Below are 16664 nucleotides of genomic sequence, written 5' to 3'. Positions count from 1 at the left end.
TTTACTACCAGAAAAGAGAAGGTAAAGTCAGTGGAGCTGCTCCTCAACGAAATTCTAAGCTCCTAGGGAACGCACCAGAGCTGCGCCTGTACTCCAGCTCTTCCCCGGTCCGGCTCTCCGGTCCTGCCCGGGGCGGGTGGTAAAGCTGCCTTCTGGAGAGAGAATTATTGAATCCCTGCGTCAGGACCCGCTAGGCGCAGCCCTCAGCTGGAAGTGGAAGGTCAGGAAAGGGGCCGAGCATTCCTGCAGTCCGGGAGCTGGATCTGGAATACGCTGGGTTTCTAGAGTCGTGGTCCAGCCCCCGGGCCATCGCGGCCGCCGCCCAGTCGGCTGTTCCACCGCCAGGTGCAAAGTGCCGTGTCATTGGAAAAGCCCGCGGCCGGCCTCAGCATTAGATTACATCTCTATGGAGCCCAAGTAGGTCTGCGGGGGTGGAAAATGAGCAGAAGCCCCTGTTCTTGCAACGCCCGCTTCCCGGAGTTGAGCGCAGCCAGGGGCGGGGACCGAGCCTAGGCCCTTGGAGCAGCCCGGGCTGGTCTATTCCCCTTTAAGAGCAGCAAGCAGCTCTGAGCCGGGAGCCAAAGAGCCCTCTCCGGGGAGGAGACCCACGAGCTGCGCCTCGGTTCCCGGGGTCCCTTCCCAGTCCTCTGCTCCCGGGCACACCGGGCCCCACGCGCGCCAGTCATGCTGAGGGTCTTTATCCTCTATGCCGAGAATGTCCACACCCCGGACACCGACATCAGCGATGCCTACTGCTCCGCTGCGTTTGCAGGTAGGAGGGGCCAGAGACCCCGATGGGGGTCGGGGTGGGGACTCAGCGGCTGTCTACCCTGGAGAGCACCTGAAGGTGGGAGACCAGACAGCCGGGACCAGTCAGATGAGGGTCGAGTGTATCTGCAAAGATACACATTCTCAGGAGGAGTGACTCAGAGGGACACTGAGGCTGTGCCGGAGAGAGCTCTTTTCCAGGGCCCGGAAGCTGAGCTCCGGGAGGCACAGTGGTAGGTCAGGAAAGTGGGATCAGCGTCTCTTTTCTTTCTGCCTTGTGGGCGCTAGAGCTCTGAGCTGTAAGGCACCCCTGCTCTCCCCGGAAGGCCTGGTCCCAGGCCTATTTATAACCCAGTTCTTCCCACGCGGCCTGCTCTGGCTGCTATCTTCAGTCCTTGCTTATTACCAGAAGCTGGGCTGGCAGGCTGGCCGGCACTGGGGGTGGAGGAGTGCCTTCCAACCTCGGGGATCCTACCCTCACTTTGGGCTTAGGGTGGGGGAAATTTAGCTGCTGGGCACACGTGTCACCAGCACCAACATTTAGGGACTTCTCTGCTCCCCACCCCACCTGACTGGGTGGTATTTGGTCTCCATCACTGCATTGAGCCACATAAGCAAGGCAGCCGGCTTTCTCATCAGACTGAGACCTCCACAAGAACCTATTCACAGGGGCTGTACCTGGACTTTTCCTCCAGGAAGTGAGATCTAGGTCCTGTCTGCTTCCCTTACGGTCAAGCTAGCGCTGAGGTCTACACAGCTGGGTTTCAGCCGTGGAGCCATAGTGGGGGAGATTTTGAGGCTGCCGCGACGCTGTGTTTTCTGTGGGCCCCCATTACATGCCACACCTCATTTTCCAGGAAGTCTTACCTCTGGTCTACCATCAGGCACTCCTTGGCCATCCAGCACAGACCTTCCCTTTCAGTTTTACCAGCTCTGGGGTTCACCTGTTCCCTGATACCATGTGTACATCTGCTCCCAGACATGTGCACCCTGGAGCCTGTGGGATATTGGCCATGCTCTGAGAACACAAGCTTGGGTCCACCACAGCACACACACGTGTTGTATTAGGTGCACCCACTGCTGGGTGTGGGATTCCAGGCTTCTGTCTTTGTCTTTGTTGGACCAAGGTGGGATCTGGAGGAGCTGCTGAATGAGGCCATTGTATAAAAAGCGTTGTGCGCTGGGGGAGCCTGGGAAGGGCCTCTTGCTTTACCTTGTTCCTAACATGCAGCTTTGACTTGTTTTCTACCAGTTTCCCACAGTAGCCTCAGGAAATGAGATTTATCAAGGTGTTTCCAGCAGGGAGGACAAGGGTGTTTTCATGTTTCCTCTCTACATCCTCGTGTCTGGGCAGACCAGGCCAGTGGCCTGGCTTTGCTGCCTGGCTGCAGGCTCTGCACTGCATGTTCCCCACTCCAGGGGGCACCATTCATACTTTACAGTGGCTGAGGGGAGGGAGGATGTTATTGCCAGGGAGGGAAGACAGGCACCTGGTGTGTTAAGCAGCTGCCTCCTGGTCCAAGGCACATCCCCATTCACAGTCCCCCAAGTGGAGTGCTGAACAGCCTTTGTGAATCGCACCGACCACAGCCGTGCAGTGCACAATGCACATTCATCCTCAGCACTCTGCCCTCTAGGGCTTTGTCTCCTCTGGCGTCTACTCCGCCTGACCAGATTTCTCTCTGCCTTCCCTGACCACAGACCCTCCAACCATATAGTCAGTACACCCACCTCCTACCTGCCCTCTCCCATCCCTGGCCAGACTCTGAACTCTAGCAGGAGAGAGGAAAGAATGAATAATGAATGGGAAGCACTTCTGAACCCACAGGAAGTACTGCTGGGGTGGGACTTTTCTCCCATCATTATTTTAGCCCCAAAGGTCTGTCTGAGAAGCAGCCTCCTCCCATCCCCCATCCTTAGAGCCCAGAGCTCACCGTAGAGAAAAGGAAGTACATTGTCTGTGTCCATAGTGATCCCCTGAGCCTGGGAAGGAGACCGGCTGGACTTGACTCTGGCCATCGATGTCACCACCAGGCAGTGAAGAGTGGAGACCTTCCCCTTCGCAGTCCCTGGCCACATTCTACCCCCTGCATTAGCCAAGCTCCTAACACATGTCCAAATTTGGCCTCCCCAAAGTGTTCGGGCCTGCTTGCCTTCCTTCTTGCAGCCAGGGCCAGGCTGATGAATGATTACACAGAAAGCTGTGTTCTGGGAGACACAGATGAAAGCAAAGCACCTTTGTGGGGAGGCTTCCCTCACCAGCTGGTCTGGATCTGGCTTCCTGGACACTCTGGAGTTTGTCCCATAAAATCCCTTCTTTGGCTACATGATTATGCCATCCTATAGTGTTACCTTATTCCTCCTCTATGCAAGCACTAAATTCCTTTCATGCTCACAGCAGCTGTGTGAGAACAAAGGACGTGAATATCATCCTCCTTTACAGATGAGGATTTGGGCCAGAGACTCCCAGGGGCCTGGCCAAGGTCACACAGTGGCCAGAGCACTCCTTCCCACCCCCATCCCATCAGTGACTTCTGTTGTTCTCAGGATCCTTGGCTCATGCACTAGAAAGCACGTTGGAATGCATACCATGTGCTGCCCACACCCAGGGGACGCAGTCCTGAGCCAGCATAGCGAGGCTTGAGCTGCAGTACCCAGCATGGGATTGAGTCAAAGCAGGCCTGTGGGGAGCAGTGTCAGACAAATGACTAAACGATGGAGGATCCTGGTTTGTAAAATATGTCTTCATCACAAGGAGAGCACATAGATATTCACTAAGCACAAGCAACATGCAGTTCTCAGATATTGTATCTTTAAAATCCCACAACAGTCCTATGAAAGAGATCTATTTGTCTGACACCATGCTTGTTATGTGCCAGACACTCTTCTAAATAGAACATTTAGCATGGACCTATATCATGGTCCAGTTAATATCAGCACCAGTCACTTTTAACATCATGTAATGCTCCTAGCAAGGATATATGGCAACAACTATCCTCACTCCCACGTTACAGATAAGAAAACTGAGGCACAAAGAGGTTAAGTAACTTTTATGAGATTACATATACATGGTAAATTGTGGAAATAGATTCAAGCCATAGCTTTTTTTGTTCGTTTTTGTTTGTTTTTCTTCCAGTACCAGGAATTGAACTCCCAACCTTGCGCTTGCCAGGCAGGCACTGTGCCACTGAGCTAAATCCCCAGCCCCCTGATTCAAGCCATAGCAATCTGTCTCCAGAGTCTTCCCATGTGTAGTCTACTTTACACTCTGTTTTTAGGTGTGATTTACCAGAGACAAGCAGTAAAATGTGGAAAGGCAGGATTTGAACCCAGGTCTAAGCTTAGACAGGGAAGCCTGATCTCAGCCTACATGTTGACTTCTCACATTCTGCTGTATCCTGTATGTTGTTTTCATTGCCGTTTATCAGCCACAGACATCCATAGCCCTTGCTCTCTGGGCTTGAGGATGCTTTCTCATCTCAGAGGGTCTACCCCTACCCCTCTGCCATCACTCTCTTTGTGTCTAATGGGACCAGTCAGACACCAGCAGGTCCTTCTAGCCAGCCCACAGCCTCTGACAGGCCTGTGGTAGCTTCTTAGGCTCTGATAAGCTGAGGCTCATGTGATGGGGCATGGGCACTCAGGTGAGCAGCCTTTAGTGGGTGTGGTGGGCACTTTGGGACCGCTGGGAAGCTGACAAAGCAACTGTGGACCTCAGGTTTAGCTGGTCCAGTATGAAATAACATTGAAAGCAGGACTCAGGAGTACAGACAGATGTCAGCCTTGGTCACCATCCAATGGCATGAGAATATCAAACAGAAAGAAGAATGGTAACTGATATTATTTGCTCTGGACCCTTACTGCTTGGAATCTTGAATTTGATGCCACCTTGTCACTTTCCAGCTGTGTTTCTTTGGGCAAGTCATTTAACCACTCTGTGACTCAGTTTTCTCACCTGTAAAGTATTAATTTACAACACCTCTTTTGGAGGAATGATTCTGAAGAGTTTGCTAGTTCTGATAGAGCACTTTGAAATAAAGCCTGACACTCAATACATGTTAACTATAATTATGTTATCATACATATATTTTAAAATAATTATTATAATTAATGTGTATTGTACATAGTACAAGGAAATCATTATTGCCAGGCATAGTGGCTCATACCCATAATCCCCGTGTCTTCTCAGTTACCTGGGAAGCTGAGTAGCTTCCCAAGTTTGAGGCCAGCCTGCGGAACTTAACGAGATCCTGTCACAAAGGGAAATAAAAAGAGATGGGAGTATTGTTCAGTGGTAAAGTGCTTGTCTAGCATGTGCAGGCCCTGGATTCAATCCCCAATACCTTGTGAAAAAGAAAGACACAAAACCATTGCACACATCCAAGGAGCCTTTCAGTATCTTTTTGGCCTGGTCAGTTCCATCATCAGCACTGTTTGTCCTTCTGTTGTCCTGCAGGCTGGGCACAATCAGCTGAGTGGTTGGCAGCTGTCCCACCTGCCTGCAGGGACCTTGGCCCTGTCTCCTTTGGCTGCCCTTCCAAAAGCAGTCTCTTCAGCTGAAGACATTTGTCTTCTTGCCTGATGGCTTGCCGTGGCCCTCACTGTGGTGCTATGCATTTCTTGGGACATATATCCTCTGGGTTCTCCTCAGAGCCTGTAAACCTTCTCAAGCCAAACCCACTCTCTTCCTCACTACCTGTATGCTAGTTTCTTTCCAATTTGTTCATCCACAGGAAATGCCAGCTGGAAGAGTGCTGACCTCTGTCCCATACCTACTTTCTAGGGGACCTGATGCAGAGAGATAGTGTTTCAATCCTCCCAACACCTCTGGGAAGTGTCATCTTCTTGCTTTTACAGAAGCCTAAACAGTCTGAAGGTTTGAGTTGTATGCCTCAGGTCACACTGCAAGGAAGATGTGGGCTGGCCTAGAAGCCCAGGATCATTTCCTCCATGGGAAGGTTTCCCCTCCCCTCCCCCCCGAAGTCACATAATCCTGGCTTAGCTGAAATCAGCACTGAAAGCCTTTCATACTCTCAGTGGTCACCTACAGGTGCTCTGTCAGTTTTGGCTGGGTGGGTTAGTATATCCATGGGCCACTCATCCTTAAATGAATGTGAGGGGGGAGGGAAGAAGGATGCATCGAATCATTCATATTTCTGGAGAGTTTTGACATTGATGTGCCTTGAAGGAATCCTGTGAATGTGTATACAATGTTCCTCTCAAGGGCAATGGCCTTGAACAGAAAGTTCAGGTCTGTTTGCTTCATGGACACCCTGTATTTAGCTTTTTGGAAAAATCAAAGCACTAGGCAATATCAGGAGAATGTGCTCAGGGTTAAATGGTCCAACTCTAATCCTCCTTAATGGTTAGAGAGAGAGACAGAGAGACAGAGAGTCAGAGAGGCCGGAGGGAGGGAGAGAGGGCCACAAATAGGTGGCACAGAGAACATAAATCATAAACCCTGGGAGCCTGGCAGGTGGTACAGCTATGATTAGACTAGAGGGAAAACTCTATGTGTCTATTGGGTAAGGGGGTGCTAAGTGTGACCCCCACCCCTCCCCAACTCCATGGAGCGATTCCAGACAATCAGTTTTGGGCAGAGATTTGGGGCTCATGTGCCAGATTCTCTGATGTTTCAAGAGATCTGTAATTATGCATCTGTAATTATGAAACTCTAATGTTTCATTAAGGTATAACTTTGTTATAAAATATTGTTTTTAGGCTGGTGTCTGGGGGAGCACCAGTGACAACCTCTGATGTACACTGTTTAAGTCAATGTCCTTTCCAGTGAGTGTATCAGCCAGCGTCTATCATTAATTACACTCCTGGGGGAGAGGGAGGACTTTAATCCCCTTTCCTCCTGTCTTAGTTACTTCCTTTTTCCTGAGACAAAATACCTGATACCCACAAGTTAAAGATGGAAAAGTTTACTTCAGTTCAGTTTGTAGAGGTTTCAGTCCATAGTTGGCTGGCACCGAGGCAAGATGGCATGGCAAAGTGGCACTGCAGAGGAGAAATAGTTCATGTTATGGCAAGCAGAAAATAGCAGCAGCTGTGAGCCTCCCTTTCCCTTTTTATTCCATTCAGGCTACAAACCTATTAGTTGTTGCCTGTCGCACCCAGAATCTTCTGTCTTCAGTAAATCCACTCAGTCACATCCAGAACTATGCTAATCCAGTTATGTACCCATGATCCAATCACTCCTAAAAACCCCACCATCAGGTTTTGGGGGATGTTTTAGATATAAATCATAATACCTCTTATCTCTATCAACCCTAAAACATTGTGATAAATGTGAAATCTAAGTAAAAACTGGGCTTGCTATACAAATTTGGCCTCAAAATAGGTCCCATTGCTGTCCAACTATACCTCCTAACCTGGCCCTGTCACCTTTCTAGTGGGGCTGGAGTAGTCTGGGTTGCTAGGAACTGTCCTCACCTATAACCTTGAGTGGGATGCAGACCTAGTTGTTTATAACAGAGACTTAACTAATGCTGGTATAAACATGATGGTCTCACTCCCCTAATTAACTGAGGTGTAGGAAGTATTGGCTGGTAAGATTCTAATCCATCAGACTGTTCAGGATCCCAGATCCTCCTGCCTTGTTGCTCAGGCTTTCTTGGGACACACGGTCTAAGATGTTACGTGATGGCTCACTGCCATGATTCACATTCCTGCCAGAGGGAAAAGGAGTCTGGAAGATGTGCCCTTTCTCTCTTAGGACACAAACAGATAGTTACAAATATCCCTCCTGCTCATATCCCATGAGTCAACATTTGGTTTCATGGCCACAACTAGCTGCAGGAAAGGCTGGGAAATGTAGTTTTTCTATTTGGGTGGCCATGTGGCAGTTACAATGCTATGCAAAATATTTAGGGAAGAAGAGGAGAACAGATATAGGGAGACAAGTCCTGACAGAAGTCCTCTAGGGCCAAAACCCTGTTGAGTTCCAAGGCCTATTTGAGTCTGCAGCAGCCAGACCAGGAAGTTGGAGGTTGGGATGGGAAAGAGGCCTCAGGATGTATCCACACTTTGGGTCACAAGCTGTTGCTTTTTGATTTGGAAAAGAAGTATGTGGAGCCCCTATTCCTTGGACACAAGCCAGTGGTTTGTTACAGTCCTTTGGAATGTTTCTCTGGAAATATTAGATATACCCCATAGATTTCCTGTGCTGACTCTGATGGATTAGAGTAGGGGTAAGGGTAGGGTGTGCTGTAGTGATGCACATAGGGAGCAAATATAACAAAGAAAAAAGAACAAGTTTCACAATACCTGAAACTCCCCCTAGAGGGCAATACAGCCCCTTTGAGAACCACTGGGTTGGGACTCATTCCCAGAGCCACAGTACCCTTCACTACACCAACTCCACGCCAAACCTGCACTAGAAATAAACACACTACTTGCCTGGGTTACTAAGGCAACCTTGGTCTCTCCCCTCATTCACTGGTCCACAATCTAGCTAGACATTAAACAGGTAATTGTGCAAATCTACATTCCTTAGAACTGTGACGAGCCATAGGAAGGAAAAATACTGCCATGTAGTTATTTGTCAGAGTGACCCAATGTAGACAGGAAGGTCAGGGGCTACTTCCCTGGGGAAGTGATATTTGACCTGAGGTCCCAGGGATCAATGGGAGTAACTCTGAAAAGAAAGCAGGAAGGGAACTGCAAATAGAGGGGATAGCCAAGCTGACCTCAGAGGGGACAGGAGTTTAGCATGGTGTAGAAACTGAGAATTCCCTGGAGCTGGAGCTCAGGGCACAGGGTGCAGAATGGTTTCCCTATCAGTCTAGGAGGGGAATTGGGGCTTTATTCCAAGATCTGGTCACTGCCCTGATCATATCGTTGTGTTTTGTTTCTGATGGTAGTTTTGTAAGGTTACCTGGTTGTAATGTGGATAATGAGCGGTGTTGCCAGGGTGACTGTGAGATGGCCAGTTAGGAGGTACACGTGGTAATAGACCAGGTGGGAGACGATGGTGGTAGGTGGAATTTGGAAGCTATAGTCCCTGGGTGGTACCGAAGTTATTGGTGTCAGGGACGGCAATTTAGGCTGCAAGTAACTGAAACTTTTTACTCAAAGAAACTTAACTGATAAATTGTCATTAAGTGATTGACTCACCTAATTCCCTTTCTTAGTCACTTTCCTTGTTGTTGGGACAAAATATCCAACACCCACAAGTTAGAGGAAGCTATTTGTCCATATTCAGCAGACTTAAAGAGAGAAACCCCACAGAGGAAGGGCCTGGGTGGAGGAAAACTGTTCATTTCATGGTGGCTGTGAAGCAGAGAGAGAAGGGAGGGACCTGACAGGGAGATACACTCTACCAGTCACACCTCCTCTCCTGGCCAGGCCCCACCTCCTAATATCACTTTTAATTTTAATGTCCCCATGATTCCATCACCCTTCAGAATCTCCACCTATGATCACAGGAAGCTTTGAGGGGACAGTCAGATATAAACCATAATATTTTTCTGTGGCCCCCCCAAGACTCATGTGCATTTCTTTATGTGAAATGCATTTAGTCCATCTCTATGAGTTGTGAAAACCCTAACAATTCCAGCATTGCTGAAAAGTCCAAGTCCAAAGTCTCCTCTGAGTAAACTCTTAGCTGTAAGCCCCTGTTAAAAAAAAAAAAAAAAAAAGTTAAAAACTGTTGACATACAATAGCACAGGGTAAACATTCCCATTCCGAAGGGAATAATAGAGAATAGAAAGGAATGGGGGATAGAAAAGAATGTGATCAAAGCAATGCCGAAACCTTGAAGAGCACACATTAAATCCAATAGCTCTAAATCTCGCAGCACCTGTGGCAAGTTTCAGTGGGCTATTTGTGGTAAGATGTAAACTTCAAATGACTTGGGCTTCCCTGCCTCTATAGAACTACCAGTCATTATAGTGCCCAGGGCCTTTCTCTTGGGCTGGCTTTGGTCACTACCTGCAGCTTTCCTCAGACATTCCATATTCCTGACTTCAACTTTCTTAGGTCTCCACTGTCCTTTCAGTTTCACTGTCACACTTCATACACTGCCCTCTGTGGAGCACATGGTCTGGCCTCCCAGGTTTTCTTTCGAAACCTTGGTGGAAGTCTCTGATCCTATTATTCTTGCATTTTGCACTCCCACAAAGGCAGCACTATGTGGATGATGTCCCCGTGTGCTGCTGTCTCCAACAGTGATCAGGTCCTTTTGCTTTACATCTGCCAAGGCCTATGCCTGCCTGTATAGCTGAGCACTGGTAGCCTAATCTCCAGTTCCTGGGGAATGAATTTCCTAAGCAGCCCTTCCCCAGCTGCATGCCCTGTGGCTGTTTTCTCGAAGCAGTCTTTCACTGTTATACTCTGAGGCTTGCACAAAGTGGTATCTTATTGATTTTTGAGAAAACTTCAAGCCGTCTTTTCTGCTTTAAAATAGTTGGCTTCTGTTTATTTATTTATTTATTTATTTATTAGTTGGCTTCTTTTTAATGCTAATCTTTTTAGTAACCAAGCTTTCCTCTGTTTCATTTTTGCACCTTCTCCTCCCACCCCCATCTTACTATGTAGTTCAGGCTGGACTTACACTCAGTATGTAGCCCAGGTTGGCCTTGAGCTCAGACTCATGACAGTCCTCTTGCTTCAAGCCAGTGGCAGGAGACAGGTTCAGACAGATAGAGTAAGGATGACCCTGGAGCTGGAGCTGGATATCTGAACAGCTGGGGTATGCTGGCAAGGAGGAAGGGCCCTCCATGTTGGGGTGAGCCAAGTGTCCATCACATCTTGAGGGCAGGTAAAGGGGACAGAGTTAGGGGGAGGAGAGGTCAGGCAGTTTAAGAAGGCTCTGAGAAGGGGATAGCTTCAATTCTTCTCTTCTTCCTTTCCATCCACTGCTATGTCCCACCCCCATGGGAGTTGCTAGCTTTTTTTATAGGGCCTCCCTAAGAATACTTCCTGCCATGCCTTTAGGTGTGGTTGCTGTCATCTGATGCCCTGATAGTAAGCATCCTGAAGGCAGGGATATGACTTATTCCCAGGGCTTAACACAGCTTTACCAAGTTGGAGGTGACTGCTGGTGGGCATGTGATTCGTTTGTTCTTGGAGTCAACCATTTAAACAATATTTATGGAGAACCTACTTCATGCCAGGCATTGCTCCAAGTGCTGAGGAAACAGCAGTAAACAAAGCAGATGTTCTAATGGGGAAGAGGGTAAAGAAATAAGATTCATCTATTACCTAGTGACTGGTGCAAAAATTAAGCAGGAAAGAGCTTGAGGACCAAGGGAGGTCTCATCTGAGTAGATACCTGAAGGAAAGGAAGGGGTGGTTATTACAGTCAGCAGGAATGGCTAACAAAATCCTCGTTGGGCACCGACTTGACATATCTCAGGAGCTACCAGGCTAACAGGCTTGAAGAAGGGTGGCAGGAGAGAAGGCCAGTGAAGTCCTGCAGGGCTTTGAACGTCACTTAAGGATTTTGGATTTTGTTCTGAGTGATGTGGAAACTATCAAAGGACTTTTAGTGGAGGAGTGACACCAGGCAATGCTGACAGGGTACAGAATAGACTAGTTGGGAGGGCAAGGGCAGGAGCAAGAGATGCTGAGGGAGTCTCTTGCGATGATTCAGGCAGGTGACAGTGGCTTCAACTGAAGGGATTCCAATGGAGATGGTGACAGGTGGCGGGATTTTAGATTTTTATTTTATTTTATTTTATTTTATTTATTTTATTTGGTCTTTTTGAGTCAGTATCTCGCCATGCAGTTCAGGCTGCCCTGGAGCTCACTTTTTAGCCCCGGCTGGTCTCGAACTCACAACGATCCTCCTGCCTCATCCTCCTGAGTGCTGGGATTACAGGCGTGCACCACCACGCCCAGCTAGATTTTTTTAAAAAAACTTTTTTTTTTTTTACCTTTCTGAATATTTTTTAAAAGTGCAACATAAAAGTTGCGGTTTTGGTGATAACTGCGCAGGCGTGAAGAGGGCGGTCTTTTCCGAAGACCCGGCACGATGGCGGAAGTGGAGCAGAAGAAGCAGCTAACCTTCCACAAGTTTACCTACCGCGGCGTGGACTCTACCAGCTGCTGGACATGTCCTACGAACGGCTGGCGTAGCTGTACAGCGCACAGCAGCAGGGGCGACAGAACGGTGACCTGCGTCGGAAGCAGCACCTGCTGCTGGAGCGCCTGCGCAAGGCCAGAATGGAGGCACCATGCATGGGGAAGCCCGAGATGGTGAAGACACACCTTTGGGACATGATCATCCTGCTCGAGATGCTGGGCAGCATGGTGGTCGTGTACAATGACAAGACCTTCAACCAGGTGGAGATCAAGCCTGAGATCATCGGCCACTACCTGGGCAAGTTCTCTATCACCTACAAGTCTGTGAAGCATGGCCGGCCTGGCGTTGGTGCCACTCACTCTTCACACTTCATCCCCCGCAAGTAGCCACCTGGCCAGTAAAGCCACCACTACCCCACCCCCCCAGCCCAAGAAAAAAGAATTTGCAGTTTTGGTTCCATGATAGGGTTGAAAGCACGATTGAGTGGTTCAAGAGAGGTAAGAAGAAAAACAGTGGAGACAGAAATATGAACAGCCTTTTCAAAGAGTTCTGTAAAGACAGCAATGTAGCTGGAGGTGTAGCTCAATAACTGCATACCCTCAAAGCCATGGGACTGATCCGCAGGGCATGTATCTGTGTACACACACACACACACACACACACACACACACACACACACACACGAGCTCCGGAGCTGGGTGTGATGGGTGGTACATTGCTGAAATCCCAGCACTTGGTAGGCTGAGAATTCCAGGCCAGCCTGGGCTCCATAGCCAGACCCTGTCTCAATCGAGATGGGAAGGCAGTTGAAGGGGCAAAAGTTTGTTTTTTGTTTTTGTTTTGATGGTCCTGGGGATTGATTGAACCCAGGACCCAATGTGTGCTAGCAAGTGTTCTACTACTGAGCTACATCCCTACTACTTTTTATTTTTTGTTTTTGAGACAAGGTCTTGCTAAGATGCCCAGGCTGGCCTTGAACCTGTGGTGCTCCTACCTCAGCTTCCTAAATAGTTGGAATTACAGGTGTGTACCACTACTCCCGGAAATAGGGTGCTTTATTAAGAGCAGTAGTGGAATGATTCAGTAGACAAAGAAAACTGGGTGATGGGGGAGGTTGACAGAGCCTTGTCACTGAATGGAATTATTCCCAAGTCCGCTGTGTTAGTTCATTCATAAAAATAGAGAAAGCAAAGATCTCAGGGTCAGATGCCCATGAGGGTTAGAAGGATACCCTGGGAGCCCGAGGATGTTCTCTGTCCAGTAAATAGGAACCAGGCTGAGAGTGGGTGCAGACAGGGGTATTGTAGGTTTGGGGAGAGAGGAGAGTGTTAGTAGTGTTCTAGAACCAGAGACTGAGGAGACCAAGGAAACAGTACGATAACCGGCAGGAGTAAAGATCCACTGGAATGAGGGGTCATGATGATCAAGCACTGCCCTGAGCAGCTGTTTCTCTCCTACACATTTGCCTGTTAGGGTACGGGTGTAAAATAGGCAAAGCAGATTCCTTGAATTTATGATTTATTCTTGTGCAAATGTCTCTCCCAAAATAAGAGAGGAGAAAGACAGCCCAGAGTCTGTGCCACAGAGTGACGCTAATAATTACTGCAGTTGAGTTTAGGCTGAAAAAGGAGGCTAGGTCTTGAGGACTTGGGAGGTGAGAGGAGATATGGCGCAGTCCGGTGCTCGTGCGGGAGTGCAGGGACTCGAGGTGAGACGCTCATGAGCTGCCGAAGAACCCGACGGTCTCAAACGTCTCCTAAGAAGCGCGGCCGCTCGGAAGCAGGTTCGCGGAAGCTCAAGCCTTGGAACTGTAGTAGAAAAACCAATATCAAACCAAATGGAAACAAATAAACAAAAACAACCAAATGGAAAACTCTTTGCACAGAAAAGTTAGAAGGCAACTTTTGTTACGCTAGTGGGCCGGGAAACCCAAAGGCTCAGATCACCACCCGGTAGTGTAAAAAAAAGTTGTCTTCGGGCCGGGCCTGGCAAGCGTAAGGTCCGGAGTTCAATTCCCGATACAAAAAAAAAAAAAGTTTCCTTCTAACTCCTCGGGGCAAAGAGTCTATTGGTTTTTCTGCTACAGGATCACACCTGCCCAAGGCTTCCCAGCAGTCGGGACGTCCGTCGCTAGGGCCAGCTGCGGTAGAGAGAACCAGCAGCTCCCGGCTCCCCAGCAGCGGGAACCGGCGGGTGCGAGGGCGAGCGCGCCCGGGCCGGAGCTCGGGACCGAGCCTGCAGGTCCCGCGGAGACGCGGGCATCTCTGCCGCTCATCCCCCTTCTCCCGCCTGCACCCATTCCTCCTTCCCACCCTTTCACCGAGCGTTCCCGCGGCGCGGCCCGGCCCGCCAAGTCCGGGGAGCCTTGGGCTCGGGCGGAGCGGGAGGAGCGGCGTCGCGTCGGAGCTCGGCTGCCACACTGTGCGCCCTGCACCGGCTCCGTTTCCGTACCCGGCCGGGGCGGGGACCCTCGGAGTAAGGGACCAGCGGCCCCACAGGCACGCGTCCGAGCCCCGCCCCGCCCGCCACGGGCAGGGCGGACCCGGGCAGGGGCCAGGAGGGAGGACCCGCCCAGCGGGTGTCCGGTGTCCTCTGCGTTGGCTCCCACCGCGGGTGGGCCGCTAATCCGCGCTCGCCTGCTCGCTCGCTGAGTGCCCGGGCCAGGTGCTCCCGCTCTCGCCCTGCTCTGTCGCTGCGCCTCCGGGCGCCGGAGACGGCCGCCGAGCCATGTTGTGCTGCCTGCTGGTGAGGGCCAGCAACCTGCCCAATGTGAAGAAAGACCGGCGCAGCGATCCTGTCGCCAGCCTGACTTTCCGAGGTGAGAGCCCCGGGGCGCCACGCGACTCTCCGCAGGCACCGCCTGGTCTGTGCCCCTCCTTGGGTGCCAACCCCGGTCGAGGCCCCAGTTTCTTCCTTTGTCAGCAGGGTCCAACCCTGGAACTGACAAGGCTGAAACAGAGCAGAGCACAGTATAGGACACAGGGCTTGGAAGTTTTGGGACGTTCAAGGTGCTGTTAATATGTCCCTCATTACTTCCTAGGCGATATCCAGAAGGAATAAAATCCAAGCTCTTACCGAGCAGTGGGCATAAAGCTGGGTTGGAAGTTGGGTGTAGAAGGTAGCGAGGAATCAGGGCCACTTAACTGGGCGCTAAGACATCATGCTTTGAAAATTGTGTCATTCATTCATTCATTCATTCATCCATCCATCCATCCGTCCATTTTCTTCATTGAACCCTGGCCACACTGAATCCACCTATCTTCAACCAGGAGGAAGAGGAACAGAAATAGGATGGATACGGCCTTCTGAGGAATTTTGAGAGAGATCAAGGGTGTTTTTCCAAATTCTAGGAGTTAAGTGCCTGTATGTAGTGTCCCTTAGGAAGGGCCTCCTCCCCGCCAGGCGTCTCCACCCACCCCCTACACTTCAGGCAGGGATTCCCACGGGAAGGGGTGTCTCAGGAGGGGAAAGGGAAGAGGAAAGATCTGTCAAATTGAGAAAAGGAACAATAGCTGTGAGTCAGGACCCCAGTTCTGCCGAAAAAGATAAATAAAGAGAGGAGGACGTTTTCCTCTTTGCTAGGAGCCATACTTTCTGAAATTGAAAACACATGCATATCACAAAAGATGATCCAGTGTAGAGGGGACAATGGAAGGGCTTTTCATGAAGTTTGAAAATAGCAGGGGTACCAAGGGTGCATGCAGCTCCCCATAATAATGATAGATGAACGGCACCATTTCTCAGAGTTCTAGGTATAGGGATTTTTTTGTTTGTTTTTTGAGACAGTCTTGCCATGTAACTCAGGCTGGCTTTTAACTCACTGTGTAGCCCAAGCTGGCCTTGAACATGCAGCAATCCTCCTGTCTCAGCCTCCCAAGTGCTGGGATTATAGGTGTGCGCCACCACACTCGGCTTTAGGTGTAGTTTTTATTCTTATAATGGGGCAATTTACGTGTATTCCTCTTAAAAACTGTGCTTTGGAACCTTTTAGATAATATTGTCATTTTCGTTGGTCAGTGACATGTCTGGGTGTTGACTATGTAAGAGCAACTTCAAGGTGAGGTCCTTAGTTCTCCCTCTCCATCACAGGCTGCCTAGGCCTTCGCTGGTACGAACTAGGGGGGAGGGCTGGGTAGCTCAGGGGTAGAGCACTTACCTAGCATGTAGGAAGCTGCAGGTTCAAACCCAACACTGCCCCCAAAAAAAAAATTGTGGGGGTTCACCATTGTAAAAAAAATAAATCCCCTGAGGACACAGGGGCCACATCAACTGAGGACTTTCAGATGCTCTGAAACTCCTTTGTGTCTGTTCATAGCTCTTTGCCTGGTCCAGAAGCAGTCCTGTGGTGGCTACTGCTGTTTTGCAGATGAGGAAATGGAAAGTTACATGATGTGTTCTGGGGTCAGGGAAGGGAGCTTCAACCCTTGGAGTGGGCCCTGCCCTTCATTAGGCAGATTTCCAAATCTGTTCAACTCCTCTTGGTTATTGCCCTGGCCAGGTATCCTGAACCCATGTACCTGCTGTCTTCCACACACCTGTCTTCCCTACCCTTTAGAAAGCCTTACTATTTTTTTGCACTGATGAGCCTCCAGGAAAATTCAGATACAATAGAATGTAGTTTCCCCAACCATTCAAAGTCTGTGTTTCAAAGCCAGGCTTCATTACCACCTTCTGTATGAAGCCAGGCTCTGCTGGCCTGCGCTCAGTACTCAGCTCCACACTTAGGATGCCAGGACTCCTTGCAGACTGTGAAGTGTCTTGTTTATCCATTGGCACACCCTGGTGTGGAGCACAAGCAGGCGAGGCTTTGTGCTTTTTCTGGCCCAGCCTCTAGCCATCCTCCAGATGTGCCAGATACCTCGC

The 16664-nt window shown here is 49.7% G+C and overlaps 1 protein-coding gene and 1 pseudogene across 16 annotated transcripts in view; both read left to right on the top strand.

Annotated features, from left to right (window-relative positions):
* The first annotated feature begins 279 nt into the window (after positions 1-279).
* Positions 280-16664, top strand: part of Dysf (dysferlin) — a 214308-nt gene continuing 197923 nt past the window's right edge. For 8 of the 16 annotated variants that reach the window (XM_005385599.2, XM_005385595.2, XM_005385597.2 and 5 more), the window contains exon 1: positions 14426-14619. In XM_005385599.2, coding sequence (XP_005385656.1) covers positions 14529-14619 — 91 coding nt within the window. In that variant the 5' untranslated portion in view covers positions 14426-14528. Of the gene's footprint in view, positions 773-14425; positions 14620-16664 lie in introns of those variants that run through there. The other 8 variants (XM_005385592.2, XM_005385594.2, XM_005385588.2 and 5 more) reach the window with 3 other exon arrangements.
* On the top strand, positions 716-12212 carry LOC106148601 (annotated as a pseudogene).

Source organism: Chinchilla lanigera, unplaced genomic scaffold, assembly GCF_000276665.1.
Source record: "Chinchilla lanigera isolate Chin_1 unplaced genomic scaffold, ChiLan1.0 scaffold00023, whole genome shotgun sequence".
Classification (NCBI taxonomy): Eukaryota; Metazoa; Chordata; class Mammalia; order Rodentia; family Chinchillidae; genus Chinchilla; species Chinchilla lanigera.
This window is presented reverse-complemented; position numbering and strand designations above follow the sequence as displayed.